A 20,501-nucleotide genomic window follows, 5' to 3' on the forward strand; every position below is an offset into this window, starting at 1 on the left:
TATAATTTAGTCCCTCCAACTAAAATTGTCAAAATTTCTAAAAATTAGTCCTTGATTTTTGAACAGTTAAACTTTCATATTCTATTTTTCAAAATTTTAAATTCTAAAATAATGTAAATTAGTCCTAAAACTCAAGTTCTGAAATCTTTACAATTTAACCCTATATTTTCAAACTTTACTATTTTATGCTCAACTTTCCAAAATTTCATATTTCATAATCATATAATTTAGTTACTACATTATTGTTTCAGATTTCACAACTCAAACCCTTATAATTTTAAAATTTAAAATTTTACAATTTGGTCCTTACTTGATTTTTATCAAATTAAATCATTTTCAACTTACTCATTCAAATAATATTCAAAATAAATATTTACTACTTCCAACTTAATTAAACATAAATTTATATCTATAAAATTATATTCCTAATGTATGAAATTAACAATTAAGCTTAATTAAGCAAATTAAGATTAATTAAAACTAAAACATGATTAATTAAAATATAAATAAGCTTTATGAAATAAACTCAATTAAACAATGAAAAGATAATAAAATCTCAAATGCATGTTTGTTTAGTTGAAAATAACTTTTATGAAATATTTTCAGGTAATTTGCCAAACAACAAAAAATATTTTACACAGATTCATCCAAACACCAGAAAATATTAGCTTTTCCAGAAAAATAAGTCATTTTCCAGAAATCATTTTTCGGAAACCATTTTCAGTGAAACAAACATGGCCTTATTTACTCTTTTCGTATAAAAATAATTAAATACAAAAACACCATTATATTAATATTCAATCTTTTTATTTAAAAAGAGCTTTTAAGTAATTTTCTTGATCAAGTTGGTATCGAGTTAACTTGTGACACCAACTCAGTCAAATACATTATATATAATATAAAAATAAAATAAATTAATTAGTAATATAAATTAATTTTAAAAAATACCAAGTGTCATGTTAAAAGGTGAGCGTTAGATCAAGTCGAGTCAATGTTACCATTTAATCGGGCCCTTGTCAGCCCCCTAGCTCTGCCACTGCTGATATTGATGTTAATGTTGCAATAGCTTTCCACAAATTGGAGTAACTTAAAGAACTAGGGTTCTAAATTTAGGGTTTTAAGTATGGTCGGGAAGAAAATGGAAACAGGCAGCAGCAATATGAAGTTAAAAACTTGAAACAATAAGCTTTAATTGAAGGGGTTTTTTTAACCATACTTGAAAACTTAAAACAATAGGCAGCAATAACATACTTAAAAAAACATAAAGTTTAGAGGTCACCCACTCTTCATATGTATTAGTTATCACATGTATTGTGCTTCTAACCTTCTTTTTACTTTATCAGCACTCTGCAAACTCTGAACTGATGGTGAGGCATCATGAGACACAAAATCTTTTAGCTCGCCATTTCTAACAACCTCCTCTATAGCATCTTTCAAAGAGAAACAATCCTCGGTCTTATGCCTCTTGTCATTGTGAAAACTACATGTCTCTCGAGTTGGTTTTTGACTAACTGCGTCGCATAGGTGAAGGGCTTGACAATATGCCCAAACTCCTAACCTAATTAAGAATGTAGGTACGCGAAGCATTTAAAGGAGTGTAAGTTTCAAATTTTTCATGGGGAACATACCTTCTTGTGTGCTCGCCTTGAGGCCTTTAGAATGCCCTTGGCAATTCATTCTGTGAATATTCCTCTATTGTCCCTTACCTTGTACATGTAGACTCTAAGAAGGAGGACCTTGTTGGCTGCGTGCACCCTAGTGACCCCTAAATTGACTGTCATCCCTCTGAAAAGTGTTACGAGTTACTCTTTTAATTTCCTCTACCTCAGTGAACTTATGCGCCATCTCATACAAATCTGCCAAACTTTGTGGCTTATTATCAGTAAACGAATATTTCACGTGCTCATTTTGGACTCCCATAATGAAGGCATCAATAACTTACTAGTCCTCCAAGTTCTTTGTGTTCAACATGGCTGCATGGAACTGTTTGACATAATCTTGCAAAGATTCTCCATCCTTCTGTTTCAGTGACATCAAACCCATAGGAGTGCTCATTATTATCCTATAGGCTCAAAATCTTGTAAAAAACATATGACCCAACTACGATAAGCTTTGAATGGAGCCCTATGGTAAAGACAAATATCAATCTTTCGCGCTTCCCCTAAGAGTCGTCAAGAAAGCTTTACATTTTGCTGCATCAGAAGCCCCTAACACATTCATGTAATCATTATACTTCATGAGATGTGCCCGAGGATCTCTTTTACATTTGAACATCTCTTTCGACACTTTAAACTAGGTTGGTATGCTCACAGTCGCCACTTTTTGAGACAAAGGGTTGTTAGAACAACAAAACCAGTCCATGTCATGTACATTAGTGTGCAATGCTCACACATCTCTACGCAAAACATCCATCTCATTCTGCCATGGTTTTACATGTGCTCCCACAACCTCCTCTTGGAAAGGCATGACATGGTCCTAAAGATCAGATTGGTCGAACTATATATTTCTTCTTAATTCTTCATTCTACCTTAGTAGCTCCTACTGAAACAATTGATGTTGTTCAAACCAGGTGCTTTGTTGAGTCATTTTTCCTTCATCAACCTCAACCACTCTTGTAAACCAAATAGTTACTGCGACGATGCCCCCTAATCAGTGGGAAAAGACGGTCCTTGACCAAAAAGAGTATTAAGATCGAAAAAATTGGAAGCACTTGCCTAACCTGAGTTGCCCAGATTTTTGGGTTGGTCAGCAAACCAACCAGCAAAAAGGTCCATTGCACGGGGCTAATTGCTAGTGCCAAAACCTTCTGCTTGGTTTGATAGGAAGCTATTGGGGAAATTCTCATTAGGGTGAGTCATCTTGGTTTTTTTATTATACGAAGATCGAAAGTCTGTCAACGCTCACCGCACCAAGTTGTTGAGTGTTTTTGTGTCTGTCTTCTTCAAAAGGGTTAAATTATCTATTTATATGATATAGTTACTGTTTATGGACGTGATGTCGTAGGTAGGTCTCCATGCATTCCGACATGTACCCTACTCTAGGATTAACAAATGTTTTCTATGTGTAGGTTCACTTGTATGGTAGGCCGAACCCACATCATAGGAGCTCATGAAAGGACGCGAACATCTCATGTACAAACTCAAGGTACAACACGTAGGCTACAAGTTAGGATCCAATCGGGTAACCGAGTAGTGGGTCGGTAATGGTGAGTACCATAAAAAACTTAAAAAATTAAAAGAATATAAAAAATAATTTTAGTTTTTATATTTTCAACCTGTTCGTATACATATCACAAAAAATCTACTCAAGAGTAAAAATTTATAATCATGTTAAATACTAAAAATAAAATATATGCAGTAAATATTAAAACGTAAAGTGGAAAAAAATTTCGAGATTATAAGAACAGGTAGCATACATATATTTAAAATCCACCCGAAAATAAAATATAGAATAATTTGTAAATAATCATTAAAAATAACATTTAAATTTAGAAATTAAAATTCAAAGCAAAACAAATGACGAATGAAAACAATTATGTAACAAATATATTTATAAAAAATTAAGGATAAATTATATCAAGTCATTTTAAAATAAAGTCATTCTTATTTCGATCACTCTAATTTCTTTTATCAATTTAGTTACTCTGATTAAAATAATCGTTTAAATTGGTCACTCCTGTTAAAAATTCCGTTAATCCATTAACAAATTGCTGACATGACATTTTTTTTACTTTTGATTAGCTAGGGACTTCTCTATAATTAGTCCAAAACACTTTTTGTTGTTTATTTGTAATAAAAGATTCACCAAGCCTCATTAGGGTGAGGAAAACTCGATTCAATTTGAAAAAATCGAAAAAAATTTGAATTAATCGAATTGAGTTATTCGAGTTCGAGTCTAGTTGAATTTTACAATTCGAATAATTCAAATAATAGATTGGTGTAAATACATTTTTAGTCTCTGTCAATTTTGAAAATAAACAAATTAGTCTCTCTCAACAAAAATTACAAAATATTCAAAACTCAATAATTTTCAAAATTCAAAATATTTATAAAAATTTCAAAATTTTTATTTTTAAAAATTATAAAAATATATTTTAAAAGTTAAAATTTAAATTTTTTCTAAAATAATAATTTTAGGAGCTAATTAATGATTTAAATTTATCATACTCAAGTATCTTATTTTTCTATTATTTTGCTTTAAAATTTTTTCAAATATATATGGTTTCAAATTTATATGCTCTAACATGGAACTAGTTATTCAGTAACAATATTTTTATTTGACATGTTTAATTTTTTTAATTTAACTCAAACAATTTCGCTCGATTCGATTCAACTCGACTCGATTCGAAAAATTTTCAAATTGAGTTAAAATAATAAAATATAACTCGTGAACTCGATTAACATGAAATTTTTTCACTCGATTCGGTTAAACATTCACTCCTAATTCTCATCACCACGCAACACTCACTACCCCCATCTCTATCGCCCCTCACACTGCAACCCCCACACCATAAGATCCCTGCAGCAAAGTATTTCTTAATACCTTAACAGAAACTGAAATACTGTCTTAGCAGTAAATTTTGCCTTTTCTAATGAAGTTCAATTTTTATACTCAGAATATAAATGGGATACGGTAAGTTTCATTTCATGTATGATGGTATAGTGGCGTACTATTATAAAATTCAATCAAATCCAAAACTTGCAAGATGAATTTATGCTTTCAATTAGTTTTAAAAGTTTAATGATTAATTTTCAATTTTATAAGTAGATTTAAGAAATTATAATCCCTTAACTCATCCATCATCCATGGCATATACATATATTAGAACTCGTGATTCGTACATCACAATTACAATTAGTGAAACTCGAGCTTGAGTACTTAAGAACTCAAGACCTCTGCTTTAATCAACAATGCCATGGCCTATAAAAACTATTCAACCCCAATTCCCTATGAAAACTATTCTGAGTCTTCCCATCAAAATGGCTACTCCTTCCTACCCAACCAAGAACAAACAAAAATTCTCTCTCCAAAATGCCCTTAAAGATCAGCCTAAATGACCACCTATATTTTGACCGATCTCCCATCACACAGCTATTAATTCACTTAGGTGTCTTCAGCCTTTGCAAATCTAACAATAACAGTTCCATTCATCTATGTCGGAGCGAAGACAGCATGTTGAGACAGAAAACATTAAGGAAACAACAATAGCAACCAACAGAACACAAGAACAAAAAAGAAAAGGAGAGAGAAGACTTCTCTCTCTAGATTATGATAGTTTCATAGAGCTTTTGGGTTTCAAAATTAGTGAGGATGAAGAACAAAGGGTGAGCAACAACATACTTAAAAAGCAGAAAGTTTAGGGCAACCAGAGGAGGGCTTATTGAGATTGTTGTCCAGGACTTTAGGTTTAAATCTAGGAATTTAGGCATTGATTTAGAAAAGAATTAAGTGAAAAATCCGTAAAAGGACATAAAAATCAATTGCTGGCGAAAATTAGAAGCTGAAGAACAACAGTTAATCAGCAGCCAAAGGCAGCAGCACCAGCAAAAATAGAAAATGAAATGAAGATGAATGTTGAGATGTGTTTGAGAGGGAAGCAATGAGTTAAAGAGAGAATAGGCTCGAAAGAAATCAAGATAATGAATTTTTTTCATAATTTTCAAATAACATAATTTTAATAAATTAAATACTACGCAAAAGATTAAAAATAAATATAATTTCAATAATTAAACAATAATTTTTAATCCAAGGTAAAATAGTAATTGTATACCTATGCCTTGTATATTCATCAACATAAATTTTGTCAACCAAACAATGTAATGCTATTGCTTATCTATTCTATTCAATAAACCAAACGATACCTATTACTCTTCTATTCTATTCCCACCGATTACATTCCTTATCTATTCCATGCCAGTGAATCAAACGTGATGCAAGTATTTACTAATGTGTTTGATTTAAGGCACAAGGAAATCGGGATAGAAAGAAACTAGTCAAATGTTCGAAGGGCAGCTACAATGTTCGAAGAGGTGCATACAATCATCAGCGGACCCTAGTTGGCAAGAGAGTTCAGTTCTGAAGCAGTTATGCGCGTTCTCAGTGCCCTACAACCTTTCCCATCAGCTGCAACAGATTGAACCAAAAAACTAACGAGCCCCCCGTCCCCCTTTCACTTACCTTTCAATTGTCTGCTTTCTAGTGCAGGAAAAACTTCGTAGCCCTTTCTCTTTCTATGCTAGCAGTTCTAATCCAATAGAACATTATTTAATATGATAGAATCAGCTAAACATTTTATTCAAATAATCACACTTTAACACATTTCATATTATTAAACATAAAAGAGAAAACAAGTCATAGAAAACCATGAGGCAAGACAACATTTTCAACAAAACAGCATGAGTTAAAATAACTGCACTTCCATAATGCACTCACAATATCCGCAAGCGATCAGGAAAAGTGCCAAATAAGAGAAACTAATCAAATTCATCATTTATTCGTTTTGATTCAGTTTTAGCACCATAAAATTAATAAACTGAGATTAGAATAAGCAAAAACTAAGATATGGAGCTAGAGACTTGCCTTCAGGAAACTCAATACGCAGTAATGGAAACACGGAGAATACAAACTAAATTGAAAAACAATAGCATCAAGCTACCATTCAGAATTATGATTTTATCAACTTTGCCCTCAGAACTAGAACAAGTCTAAATGCTTCTCTAAATCCACTTTAAACTGAAATTCTACTAGCTAGGTCAAGTGTTAAAAGTTTAAAATAAAATCCACCAATGTAAGGAAGTTGAATATGAGCATATACTGCAGACAAAAGCAGCCATCAGAAATACCCAAGTTGAAGATCATCATCACGCACAAATGCCTCTCGCTTTTCCCTAATAAACACTGAATTCCTTCCCTTAATTTCTAGGCTAACATGGCGAGTTTGTTTTGGAAAACCTAGTTGCCTTGATTGATCCTATTCGAAGAAATCATAAACTGAAGAACAGTGGTGATTTAAGAATATAAAAATCAATCAACAGATGCATTATGTTCAACTTGTTAATCCATTAATCGAATCGAATTACCATCAAAAGCTTCAAATCTCAAATCCGTAAATCAATGGCAAGTGAAAATTTTAAACCACCAGATCCAGGTTCTTCAATAAAGAAGACACAAAGAAAGCAAAGCAAAATTGTTCAACTAAAGTGAAGACTATAAGTAATAGCTAAGGAATTATTATCTTCATCTGAGATAACCAGGGATCTTGATGCGAACAAAGAGCGTAGTCATGACATAGGCAATAACAACGGAGGAGATTCCTGCAATGGCGTAGGAAACCTTGACACTCCTTGCCCTGTTTTTATCAAGGGCAAGATCCAAGAGGACAATCCCAATGCCACCAAGCACAAACATAAACCCAGAGGAGAGTCCTTCTATGATATACTGACCATTGACTCGGCCTGGAAGGAAAACAACAGGTCGGACGGCGCCAGTGGCAGGGTCTTGGGTAGAGCCAATGCCAGGGGGCTCCACGATGACGTCGTAGACGAAGCCAGAGACCACCATGAAGTAAGTGAGGAGGACGAGAGAAAAGACGGTCATGGCGGAAGGAAGGGAGACGGAGGGGATCTTGAGGCGGAGGCGCGGAGGGCGAAGGAAGGAGTAGGGGACGACTTTCAAGGTGTGGAATAGTGGGTCCATTGAGAATTGAGAGGATGCGTCAGCTGCGGCGACAGCGCCGGCAGATTGGGTATCTGCTTTCGGAGCCATTTCTGTTTTTTTTTTTTTCAGTCCTTTACTATCTGTGTTTTGATCACTATGCTCTTACTATGTCCGATTAAGGAGCTTTGTTTCTTCATATATTTATGGCTAAACTACAAAACCCATCCCTTATATTTGAGTGAGTTTATGTTTTAGTCACAAACTTTAAAAACATTAGGCATAATGATTTATTGGCCCTCTAACTTTAAAAAAATTCATTTTAACCCTTTATTTAAATTTTCATCTCTTTTAGCCTTTAAACTTACATTATTTTTCAAATCACCCTAAAATAGATTGAAAAGTTAAATCTGTTAACTTTATTGGCACGCATACACGTGGATGCTATGTTAGCAATTAATTTATTTTTAAATATAAAAAATTTGAAAAAGTATAAAAATTAATTTTTTAAAAAAGTACTGACATGGCTAAAAGAGACAAACTTTAATGCAAGACTAAAATTACTTTTTTAGTAAAATTTAAGAGCCAAATAAGTCATTATGCCAAAAAATTATGTTTATGATCATTGTTAGCTTATCACAAATAAGGATTTCCCGATCCACTAATTTGAACCTTGGAATGTGAATAACAAAGAGAAAAGACGAGATTTTTTCTCTTAATCTTTGTAAGCTTGTTTCTTCTATTGTTCTGATTGTTCTTGTGCTCTATTTATACCCTCATGAATTAATAGTCATTCAGTGTTGATAGAAATCAAATTAAGTCGTTGGAGTCATTACTATGACCATTAAATGCACTTGCAGAGCTAGAGGTACTTGTACCAAAATCTTTAGGGTCTAGTTCCTTTGAATCGATCATCATAAAATGTTTCAATATCTTGTCAACATATGAATCTTGTGATAAGTAGAATGCCTACGTATAAAATGAGAAAAACCAGATTTCCATCCTTAATACATTTGTACATGACCCCCCATTGTATTATGTGGATTTCCTTTATTTATTCTCAGTAATGCTTTTACAAATGGTTTTCAGGCACCCCAGTGTACATGGCCCCAGAGCTTGTGCGAGAACAGCCCTACAACCACACTGTTGACCTGCGGTCTCTTGGAGTCGTATTGTATGCACTTTCTTTTTCCTTCTAATTTTATAGTAATCATCCTTTAATTCGTTTTTTGCTAGATGAATCAGATTTTGCCTTCATGTCCTCTATCTGTTGTTTAAATTGAGTTGAACCCAACCATAAATTTGGCAGGTACGAATCATTTGTTGGGCAACCTCCCTTTTATACGAATTCAGTACATGCACTCATCCAGCACATAGTTAAGGTATGAATTATTCTTGAACATCCATTTGTTAAAGAAACATTGGATGAAGTAGAGGCCAGGGTAATGCATCTGATGTCTGCAATTTTTTTTTTTTTCCTTTTGTTAAACGAATTAGGCTCTTTGTTTACTTACTCTAAAGGAAGGCCAATTGTGTTTTTACCTTGTATATAAGAGTTCATTTTTGAATAGTGAAACATTCTAGGAGGTGCGTGCTACAACTGCTACAGCCAGGCAATCTGATTTTGCATTGAGGAGTGATGAAAACAGTATCCAGACACCAAATGGTATATCATCCCTTTTGACAGCATTGCATTCGATTCTTATTTGTGATATATTGGTTCTACCTTTTTTAACCATCATTGACTACTATGTCGGCCCTCAGAGTGATGCTAAAAAATATAGTCCTAATACAGTCCAGGGAAATTCGGCACTGCATGACGAGTTTCCTGGATTTTCAAATCCAAATGATGTTAAACAGACAGGTAGGCAATGTTATGATGTTTCAGTTCCTATAGTGCATTAGTGAATCAAAATAAGGGATGGTAAAAGAAGTTTACAAGAAACAGAAAAGTTCGGGTGGGTTGTGGAGAAATGGGAGAACCAGGGGGAAAGATCAGGGAGGGTCAGTAGGGAAGAGTCTCAAGTCAATATGCCAAGATTTCAAGAATTGATCATCTAAAATATACTAGAAGCCAAGGAAAAAGAGCTACATAAAGCTAAAACCTAAATCCAATATAGATGGAAATCACCAAAAATAACCATAATTCCCTAATACTTGGACAGTATGCAAAAAGCTAGTTAAATAATATATTGACTAAATAGTAAAATCTTAAATCTTCGATAAAAAATATACTAAACCATAATATATAACAAATTGCAAAATCTAACCTTAAGCTCAAGCCACTCCTCTTCATGGTGCATTGGTTAGTGGAACATGCAAATCTTAACCTACTGTTGTTATAGCCAATCTTATTGTCTCTAGTGTTAGTATCCTTCAGCTTATTATCTCTTTGGCTATTGATTTTGCTCTATACATCTCATTGTTATGGCATATTAAGTTTCAATTACATTTAGCCATTGGTACATCTAGCTTCAATTTGTGATACTTCGACAACGTGAAAGAAATAACTTGGTGACCATTTTTTTTGGAACTAGAAAACAAAAATGAATGAAGTTGACTGAAACTTGAGCTTGAAGGCTCGATGTCTTGCTGAGCAAACTAGCAAAAATCGACCAAAGAAATTTGAACAGAAACCTTAAGCAAGGATCAAAATGAAGAAGAAAATTCTGAAAGATTTCATTACAATGAATTGTGGCATAATGCCATTACATATACCAAGCATTCAGCTGGTCAAAATGAGACAAACATTACCTAATCATCAACCTAACTCCACTAAGTAACATGGAAACTTGATAAACATAACTTGCACACTTGGTAAAGCTGATTTATCAGCTCAATCACCTAATTACATCAAGTACGTTAACAACTTAGTCCTAATTTAACTAAGTTACAAAACATCAATTTGAAAGTAATAAAATGAAACAGTAGCATGAGCTTCAGTTGCAACTGCATGGCTCGGACAGCTTCTCTGCTTCTTATCTGCATGCAGGCCAACTTCAACAATTTTTCTCTGATGCTCCATTTGCTGTTTTGTTTGTTGTTCTTCTGCATGTTGTCATTTTTTTTCATGTAAATGTAAGCTTCCTTTTGTTAAGTGGGTTACATATTGTAATGATAGCTGTAAACAACAAACCTTTTCAATATGGGTCAAAGCCTTTATGATGAAGTAACAGATGCTCTATAGAGAAATTTGCCCTCGTTTCACTCAGGAAATAGTAGCATCTTAACCTACAATCCACTCTTCTTGTCTCTACTTTTAGTGTTCTTTAGCATATTATCTTTTTAGCAATTGATTTTTCTCCATACATTTCATTGTTCTGGCATATTATGAGTTATATATCTCTCCAGGTAACTTGGCATTAGACAGATTAGAAAACAACTCTAGCGCAGTTAATGGGGCACAAATTATTGGTCAAGAAAATGAAGCCTTGGCACTTACTTTGATTCCAATAAAAAAATGGTCAGAAGGATCACAAAATGCTTGCAGGTAATTTGTAACCTAGAGTTTATGGATTATCTTCATTTAGCATTTTGTATTTAACTTGATTCCCTGTTGTTTGTATTAGTAGCTAAGTAATCATGGCTTTCCTTTTTCTCCTCTCTATTTTCTGTTTCTTGTATGTAGCATTCCTCTCTATTTTCTCATTTTGTTACTCTCATTTTGTGGGTCTTGAAATGCTTGCAGGACCATTCCTCTCTATTTTCTCATTTTGTGGTTGTTTTCAAGACCTTTAGTAGGAAACATTTTTAGGAACTAGTTTCTTTCCATTTGATCGGTGCTGGGCGTTCTTTTCTTTTCTTTGCAATGGTCTCTGCCATGATCTGGATACTGAACCTTATCTTTATGTATACATGCTAAGCAGAAAAACTGAACCTGGAAAGGGGGGAAAACGGGTGATACTTTCTTAGTGAAACATTAGCAATCAGCATAACAAAGAAAGCGAAAGTAATTCTGCTTGGTAAAAGGAATACTTAGTATTTCCAAGCATTAAGGTTAAACATATCTTTCAAATTCCCGTTTCCCCCAATTGCTGATTGCTTATTGTAATTCTTACCAAATTGGGTAGATAAACACTTGATCCTAGGAAGAAATGTTGGCTACAATGTTGCTCTCCCATTTGGTCTTTCTGTTTTTGTCATTCCACTCAATGTACATTTCCTTGAACTGAATACCATGTGTCCATTGATTATTTGTTAAAGTCGGTTCTCATTTTATAGTGACTTTTACAGGGATCAAGATATCGTCCATTCAAGTCAGTCTTTGAGAATCCTTTCTAATTTAGTTGCAGCTGGTGCTCTCCAGTCTGGCGGAATACTGGATGAAATAATGTGTGAACTTCTTAATTTCACTGCCATTTTAGTTGGTTTGAAATCATCTGATGTTAATGAGTTAGTAGCAAAGGTATATGACTAATTCTATCTAGAAATTTATGTTCCCTATTTCCACTACCTTTCATGTCCCATACTGACGTACGCTTGTGTTTCATGCATAAAATGGGACATCTTCATGCTTTGATTTTGAAAATGGCTGTTCATTTTCTTTGTAAACTATAATCATGACGCTTCCTGTGTTTTCTTTTTCCTTCTAAATGCGGCCATATTTTTTTGTTTTCTTTTCTGTCAAGTGAATGGAATTTTCTCTATGTTTTTCTGAAAACAAATGACTATATCATAAAAAGTTATTTAAGAGATATCTAAACATTGATCACTAAATTGTTTACAAAGTCAACTACACTTTTCTGTTGTTATATCTGGCTGAAACATTTCTGGTTGCTTCTGCAGAGTTTTTCTGTTACTAAAATCCTGTTGGCAGAAAATAACGGAAGTGATGCTGCCACTTCCTATTTCAAACACTGGGTTGTCTTAGTTGAAATTTTCTCACAGGTATAGTTTTCTATGGTTTATATTGGTCTCTTCCAACATTTCAGACGCCTTTGTAAGCTCCCTCATTTTATGAATATAGGTTGTAAGCCACATTGAAGATGCCTCTGGGAGAGTTTTCTCTGTGTCTTGTGCGTGCATCACAACTATATTAGTTAAGAGTGTCTCAGGGTCTTCGAGCATGTTCTTCGACTCAGGCTCCTAAGGGAATCGCCTCTCCCTCTGTGATTAATGAATCATTGAAACAGATTTTGGACCATGCTGTTACGTCCCGTTTAGTGGACCATCTATGTTTATGTTTAGCAACTTCAGGTGCAAGTCTCAGTTTTGGATCCACAAATATGCTGCTTGATGCTTGCTGCTTGTGAAGCATATAGGGCTATCTGGTCATTGATGGATGCTCATGAAATCTTTTTCGTGAAGGAAAATCCCAGTTTGTTTCCCCTGGATGCTTTGCGGAGTCACTCTTTGGCTCGACTTGACATCAGAGATCATGCCCGTGGTTGGCTGGCTGAAACAGAAGCAGCGAAAGTCGTTGATGCAGTAACTAGGGCTTTTGTCAGATCAAAATCTGTTCAGTTTGCTATAGTCAATTGCCTTCATCAACGTGTAGAGCCAGCATTATCTGCTGCTATTCATGTACTTCTTCCTCTAACTGAAAATGCTTCTGTACTGAGCAGCAGCTGAATGCTTAACATTTATTTTATATTGGTTAACCAATGTAGCTTTTTCAGATTTTGTCGAGATGTTGACTACACAATGGCACTATTTCAACTGTTCTTTGCGGCCTTGCCAATTCCCTACCTGTTACTACTATTGTTAACGGTGGAGCCCACGGTACCATTGTTTCAGAGCTATTCTCTATATTATCTTTATGTTCATCGTTGAACAAAGATGCACAATCAGAAATGAAGTGTAAAATAAGTAATCCTCCTGCCTTGGCTCTGCATACATGTCTTCTCCTTGCTACAATTGCGCAGTGCTTAAAATCTACTGGAAGAAATTCTGCAATATTTATGCTTACAACCTCCCCAAAGAAGCAGTCTCTCGAGTTACTATACTTGCTCAGCTTGTTTCTTCTAAAGATACAACTATAACCTCATTCTGCATCAGCTATGCTGGCTCTTGCTTCCATTCTATCACTTGAAGGTGGACTGTCTGTTGAGTCTGCCGTATCTGAAATTGCAGTGCCCTTGATTCCTCCAACTAGCACACTTTGTGATCACCTTAAAATTTCCTCAAGACTCTGAAAATGATGTTGGCCCTAAGAACATCAAAGCTGTTCTCTCATATTGGCATGGTTTTAGGGATGGATGCGTAGGCTTGTTAGAATCCAAACTGAAATGGGGAGGACCATTGGCTGTACAGCAGTTGATTGCAAGTGGTATCCCGTTACTTATTATTTTTTGGCCAGCAGCCATTCAATCGCTTCACGTCAAGGAGTTGATAGCCCAAATGATGGAGTTGGCCTATCCCCAATAGGTTTAACAACACTGATCCCTGCAGCACAATTATGAAGTAAAGAGAACATTCACAAAGAAAGATTATGGCAATTAACTCAATGATGAAGCAGTTTTATTCACTTTTCATTCTTTTCTGACATAATAAATTTACAAACTAATTCAGTGTACAGTCACAAGGATGCATACAAAAGTTCAATGTCATCCATTTTCCAAAAACTCAATTCTTGTTATTCTTGAATCAGTCCACTGAAAATTGAATGCCAAGTATTGAAAACAAAGAGTATACAACAGGAAAAGAGTGATGAAAAGAATAAATGTGACAGCCTCTCCTTGGTCCTTGTTATACTAGGATTACATGATGAAATCGTGCAAACAGAATATTGGTGAAATTCAGGCTTGAAGATCATTACTCTGAACTAAAAGCCTCTTAACCAATTTCAATGAAATGAAGTATTGATCCAAAAATAGGAATCAACCACATTAATCCTGAGTAAGTTGAGTCAAAAGCCTCTGCAGCAGCCAAAAGATATATATTACACAACCTTCACGTCACATTAGTTGAAAATTCATCCAGGTGCCAGACTTTTCGTTTCCCGTGCATGTCGATGCATATATAAAAGAGATTTTGTAGTTTTATGAAGGTACGCATCCAAATCATATCTCTGCGAATTCATTTTACTCAAAAGATCAAAAGCATACATCCTTTTATCTTTAGAGCGAAGAAGAGACCTAAGCAAATAATTGCAAACTCGAGGCATTAACTTGAAACCCTTCTCTAGAGTATATAGGAACATGTCAGCTGCCTGATCCAAATTTCTTTCTTTGCATAGAGCAACTATCAGCTTTACACAACTAGGAGGGGAGACAACAACATTCTTTTCGTCTAGAATAGAAAATATCTTTAAAGCTTCTTCAACTCTTCCTGCTTGACAGAACCCAATAAGGAAAATTGTATAGGGTGCTAAACTAAAATTATTTAATTTGAAGTCCAGATTGAGCAAACCCAGAATTGCCTTTTCTACTTCACCCTCAACAAAATATTTTTCAAATTCTTTCATAACTGCATCTTCCCGACCAGGAAGGCTGCTCAGATAACTCAACCAAAGATTAAAAGCTAATGAAACCTTTCCTCTTCGACAAGACCAAGTCATTAGTGATCTATAAACTGCCACACTGGGTTTACACCCATTCTTTTCCATTTGATCAAAGATTCTAAAGGCATCCTCTTCTCTTCCAGCCTTCTGCAAACCATTAATAAGAGTTCCATAGGTCACACTGTCAGGAGATAGCCCCTTGAGTTGCATCTCCTTGAAGAGCTTGAAAGCACCATTAATGTTGCCAGCATTGCAAAATCCATGGATCAATATGTTGTAAGTAAAGATGTTGGGTACATTCCCACCGTCAGCTAGTTGCATAAGAATCTTGAATGCCTTAAGAACCCTTCCAGACTCATAAAGTTGCTCGACCATAGTTTGTAGGCTTGAACTGTCAAGAACTCGAGAGGATCCATGAGAAAGCCGAAGAAACAATGAGGGATTTCTCCCTATTTCCATTTTGTAAAACAAAAGGTTTGCTTTGTCAAGCTGACCAGCCTTAGAAAATCCATGAATAAGAGAATTAAATGTATGAACTGAGGGATAACATCCAAGCTTTTCCATCTCATCAAAAATTTGCTGAGCCTCCCCAACCAATCCATTCCTGCACATACCACTAATTAGAATTGTGTAAGTGCAGGTATTAGGAAAGCAATCATGGCTTGAAATCTCAAGCTGAAGAGCCCGTGCTTGATCCAAAAGACCAATATCACAAAACCCTTTAATCACAGCATTATAACAGTAGGTATCAGGAACTAAACCTCTTTCAGTCATCTCAGTCAGCAACTTCATCGCATCGTCAACTTTGCCTGCTTTTGATAATCCCTGGAGCATTATGGCATATAAAACAACATCAGGCTCAACATTCTCCTCAAACATCTTTGTATACCATTCATGGGCTTCCTCATATCTCCTAGCTTTAAACAAACTGTTAATAAAACTACTATATCCACGTAATCCAAGTACAAATCCGTCTTTTTGAAAAGACTGCAAAAGTGCGAAAGCTTCATCAAGCCGACCCAACTCACAAAACCCATTAAGCAAAGCATTATAAGCAACAAAATCAGGGGAGCACCCACTATCTTTCATCCTACCTAACAGCCTACAAGCATCATCAGCCCTATCTGCTCGACACAAACCCGAAATGATTATGGTATATATACACCTATTTGGCTCTATACCCCTCAGAGTCATTTCATCAAACATCTTAAGCGCATCCTCAGTTTTCCCATTTTTACACAGACCATTCAGCAAAATACTAAAAGTAGCTCTATTAGGCTTATAATTAGACTTCAACATCTGATTGTAAACCGCTAAAGCTAACAAAAGGACCTTCTTACTAATCATAACATATATTATAGCATTAAAAGTAAATAAATCAGGCTTGCAATCAAAATCTTTCATCTTCCCAAAACACTCCACGGCTTTTTCCTCGAGACCCATCTTCGAATACCCCGAAATCAAGATCTTAAAGATGTTGGGCACGATTACAACCCCGCATTTCTTGACTTCCTCAAGAGTTTGCCAGAACATATCGAAGGCATTGTCCTTGCGGAGAAGCATGTCGAGGACGAGTTTTTCGGATGCAGAGCTGCGTAGACGCTCTCTCTGTGTTGCCCAAATGAAGAAACGGAAACCCAATTGAGGGTTTGGTTGGTCTTTGATAATGGAAGTGACAATATCCGGAGAAAGGAAAGGAAGCAGAGGTTCCAATGCGGGTTCCATGGGGTTAACAGTACGCAGAATGGAGTGGATTTCATTGGAAACAGAGAAATCTTGGAGCGAGAAAGAGGGAGTGAAACTGAGAGAATGGGATTTGGATGTCTTGGAAGAAAAGTGAGTGATTGGGCGGACAAAGAGAGATGGCAGTTTCATTACCGAACAACAAGATCAAGGGTCTATAGGCCGCGGCGGAGAAGAAGATTTTGCCAGTGATGCACACTTCGACGGTGGTGACTCTTCAATAGGTTGGAGTTGGAATTATTGGAATAGATTGGTCCTCAACTTCACCACTTTTCCCAAGTTGGCCTCTGCACTTTTCTTTTCATCAAATTGGTCCCTGAGATTGGCATCTGTTACATAAATTCATCACTACCCTCCGTTTGTTTTTAAACACGAAAATGGCAGAGGAGAATCATAGGTATTTTCTTTTAAATTATTTTAAAACTTTTAAAATAAAAATAAAATAAAAAACATTTTTAAAATATAAAATATAAATAAATTATTAAAATTCAAAAATAAAATTAAATTAAATTAAATTAAAATGTTATTTTAATTTCTATTATCTAATTTTTAATTTTTTATCTAATTAAATATTTATTTGAACATAAAATTAACTTAAAATTAATTATGGATAATATAGATAATTTTTATTTTATTTAAATTTAATTTTTTAAATATGTATAAATGAATTACATAAAAATAATTGCACCACTTGTCATAATTATAGAGTGCATACCTTGTTATATTAAATATACTAATTTTTTACTCGCGCCATTCACAGATTAGTTCTATGTATCAATAAAATATATTATAATTTTTTTTAAAAAGTTTACCACTAAATTTATAAATTAAAGGTAAATTTACTACTATGCTTAATGGGTAAATTAAAGAAATAAGCCGTTTTTCTATAAAATTTAATAAATTAGGCCTTTTTTTTAAATTTACCAGTATATGTCATTTTTGAAGAAAGAAAGAAAAAACACATCTTGCAGGGGGTGTCTTCATTGAAATCACGCCTCTGTTGGACCTGCTTTCATTAAACATTGATAACTCAGCTCTGGTTAAATATTAGTGCTTTTGTCCTTGAGTCCCGGATTCGATTCATTTTCTACTCACATTTGTATTTTTTATTTCATGTTGTTTCAAACGTTTTTTTATTTTATTTTTAATTAATATTTTTAACACATTATCTATTTTGGTTAGAAGGTTAGATAATTGTAAACCTATCCTTGAGTTTTAGATTCAAATCATTTAATAAATATTTTAATATGTATTTTTTATTTCAGGTTGTTTAAAGCTTTTTTTTAATTAATGTTTATAATTAATAAATATATTGTTTTCAAGGTTTTTATTTTTAATTAATAATTCTTTTATTTATAAAATCAAATAATAAATATTTAATTTTTTGAAACATCAACTAATTTTTTGATATATTTTTCTTTATATATAATATTTATATGTCAAATATTTATTTTCTCCACCTATATTATGGGTATAGTGATTTCTAATATGGATTGAAAATAAATATTAACATATAAAATTATATTTACTAAAAATAATGATACTTGCAATAATTATTTAATTTTATAAATAAAAAATTATTAATTAAAAAGATGAATTAAAATAAAAATATTGAAAACAATATATTTACTAATTATAAACATTAATTAAAAAAACTTGAAGTAGGTAATAAAATGCTTATAGGAAGAATTAAACCTGATATTCAAAATGAAATCGCAATTATCTAACATTTAACCATTTGACCAAATGAGTTAAATTGTTAGTTTTTAGTGAAAACGCGTCGCATTTTCAACTGACGTGGCTGAAAATGCGTCATATAAGACACGTTTTCACTTTTTCTTTCATTATATATTCTGATCATATTTGCTCTTTTTTAAACAATGCACTCAAACTCACATCCTCCTGTATTGAAAATAATGTAAATATCAATCGAGTTATGACTCAATTGACTACCCAATTTTAATTTAAATTAACTTGAAAAGATTTTTTTTTTTTTCATTTTTTGGGTTGTATCATTCCAAATATCATCAAACCCTTAAGTAAGAGCACAGATAGGAAAGGACTGAAAAAACAGGAATGGCTCCGAAAGCAGATACCCAATCCGCCGGCGCTGTCGCCGCAGCTGACGCATCCTCTCAATTCTCAATGGACCCAGTATTCCATGTCTTGAAAGTCGTCCCCTACTCTTTCCTTCGCCCTCCGCGCCTCCGCCTCAAGATCCCCTCCGTCTCCCTTCCTTCCGCCATGACCGTCTTTTCTCTCGTCCTCCTCACTTACTTCATGGTGGTCTCCGGCTTCGTCTACGACGTCATCGTGGAGCCCCCTGGCATTGGCTCTACCCAAGACCCTGCCACTGGCGCCGTCCGACCTGTTGTTTTCCTTCCAGGCCGAGTCAATGGTCAGTACATCATAGAAGGACTCTCCTCTGGGTTTATGTTTGTGCTTGGTGGCATTGGGATTGTCCTCTTGGATCTTGCCCTTGATAAAAACAGGGCAAGGAGTGTCAAGGTTTCCTACGCCATTGCAGGAATCTCCTCCGTTGTTATTGCCTATGTCATGACTACGCTCTTTATTCGCATCAAGATCCCTGGTTATCTCAGGTGAAGATAATAATTCCTTAGCTATTACTTATCTTCACTTTAGTTGAGCAATTTTCCTTTGCTTTCTTTGGGTCTTCTTTATTGAAGAACCTGAATCTGGTGGTTTAAAGTTTTCATTTGCCATTGATTTACGGATTTGAGATTTGAAGCTTGTGATGGTAATTCGATTCGATTAATGGATTAACAAGTTGAACATAATGCGTCTGTTGATTGATTTTTACATTCTTAAATCACCACTGTTCTTCAGTTTATGATTACTGCGAGTAGGATCAATCAAGGCAAATAGGTTTCCCAAAGCAAACTCGCCATGTTAACCTAGAAATTAAGGGAAGGGAATCAGTATGTGCTCATAGTCAACTTGGGTATTTCTGGTGGCTAGTAGAATTTCAGATTAGAGAAGCATTTAGATAAAGTTGATAAGATCATAATTCTGAATGGTAGCTTGAGATGCTATTGTTTTTCAATTTAGCTTGTCTTCTCCCTGTTTCCATTTTCGCGTATCGAGTTTCCTGAAGGCAATTCTGTAGCCCCATATCTTAGTCTCTGCATATTCTAAAACTGAATCAAAACCAAGAAATGATGAATTTGATTAGTTACTCTTATTTGGCACTTGTGAGTGGATTATGGAAGTGCAGTTGTTGCAGTTTCTTTGACAATGCTGCCTTGCCTCTCAAGCTTTGCTCTTTTCTGTTTAATAATGTGGAATGCGTTAAAGTGTGATTGTTTGAATAAAAAGTTTAGCCGATTCTATCATATCAAAATATTGTTCTATCGGATTAGAACTGCTAGCATAGAAAGAGAAAGCACACAAAATATTTTTGTGCTTAGTTTTTCAACTTATCAAAAGGATTACTATCTTTGAATTTGATATTTGTCCTTATAATTAGATATAATTAAAAAATGATCCACTTACACCCTTTATTAACTTTTTATCAAAATATCCAATCGATTTAAAAATATTATATTTATACTTATCAATCTAAAATAATCTATATTTAACAATTGAAATTTTTATATAAAATAAATAATTACTTTTTTAAAATTTATTTCAATTTGATATACAT

At 34.3% G+C, this 20,501-nt stretch overlaps 3 protein-coding genes and 1 pseudogene across 3 annotated transcripts; 2 read left to right on the forward strand and 2 right to left on the reverse strand.

Moving 5' to 3' along the window:
• Positions 1–7,039: 7,039 nt before the first annotated feature.
• On the reverse strand, positions 7,040–7,819 carry LOC105779870 (uncharacterized). Its single transcript, XM_012603828.2, has one exon. The coding sequence runs from the start codon at positions 7,762–7,764 to the stop codon at positions 7,237–7,239; it is 528 nt and encodes a 175-aa protein (XP_012459282.1). The 5' UTR covers positions 7,765–7,819; the 3' UTR covers positions 7,040–7,236.
• Positions 7,820–8,575: 756 nt separating this feature from the next.
• Positions 8,576–14,054, forward strand: LOC105779868 (serine/threonine-protein kinase TIO-like; annotated as a pseudogene).
• Positions 14,055–14,081: 27 nt separating this feature from the next.
• Positions 14,082–17,172, reverse strand: LOC105780148 (pentatricopeptide repeat-containing protein At1g79540). Its single transcript, XM_012604292.2, has one exon. It carries the CDS (start codon positions 16,967–16,969, stop codon positions 14,567–14,569), a length of 2,403 nt encoding a protein of 800 aa, XP_012459746.1. The 5' UTR covers positions 16,970–17,172; the 3' UTR covers positions 14,082–14,566.
• Positions 17,173–18,836: 1,664 nt separating this feature from the next.
• Positions 18,837–19,635, forward strand: LOC105779869 (uncharacterized). The gene has a single exon (XM_052629817.1). The coding sequence runs from the start codon at positions 18,914–18,916 to the stop codon at positions 19,439–19,441; it is 528 nt and encodes a 175-aa protein (XP_052485777.1). The 5' UTR covers positions 18,837–18,913; the 3' UTR covers positions 19,442–19,635.
• Positions 19,636–20,501: the final 866 nt, after the last annotated feature.

The sequence above is a fragment of the Gossypium raimondii genome, chromosome 4 (genome assembly GCF_025698545.1).
Source record: "Gossypium raimondii isolate GPD5lz chromosome 4, ASM2569854v1, whole genome shotgun sequence".
Taxonomy (NCBI): domain Eukaryota; kingdom Viridiplantae; phylum Streptophyta; class Magnoliopsida; order Malvales; family Malvaceae; genus Gossypium; species Gossypium raimondii.

Bases quoted from the DNA above. Each gene is read 5' to 3' on its own strand.
- LOC105779870 (XM_012603828.2), bottom strand. From the start codon at position 7,764: ATGGCTCCGAAAGCAGATACCCAATCTGCCGGCGCTGTCGCCGCAGCT.
- LOC105780148 (XM_012604292.2), bottom strand. From the start codon at position 16,969: ATGAAACTGCCATCTCTCTTTGTCCGCCCAATCACTCACTTTTCTTCC.
- LOC105779869 (XM_052629817.1), top strand. From the start codon at position 18,914: ATGGCTCCGAAAGCAGATACCCAATCCGCCGGCGCTGTCGCCGCAGCT.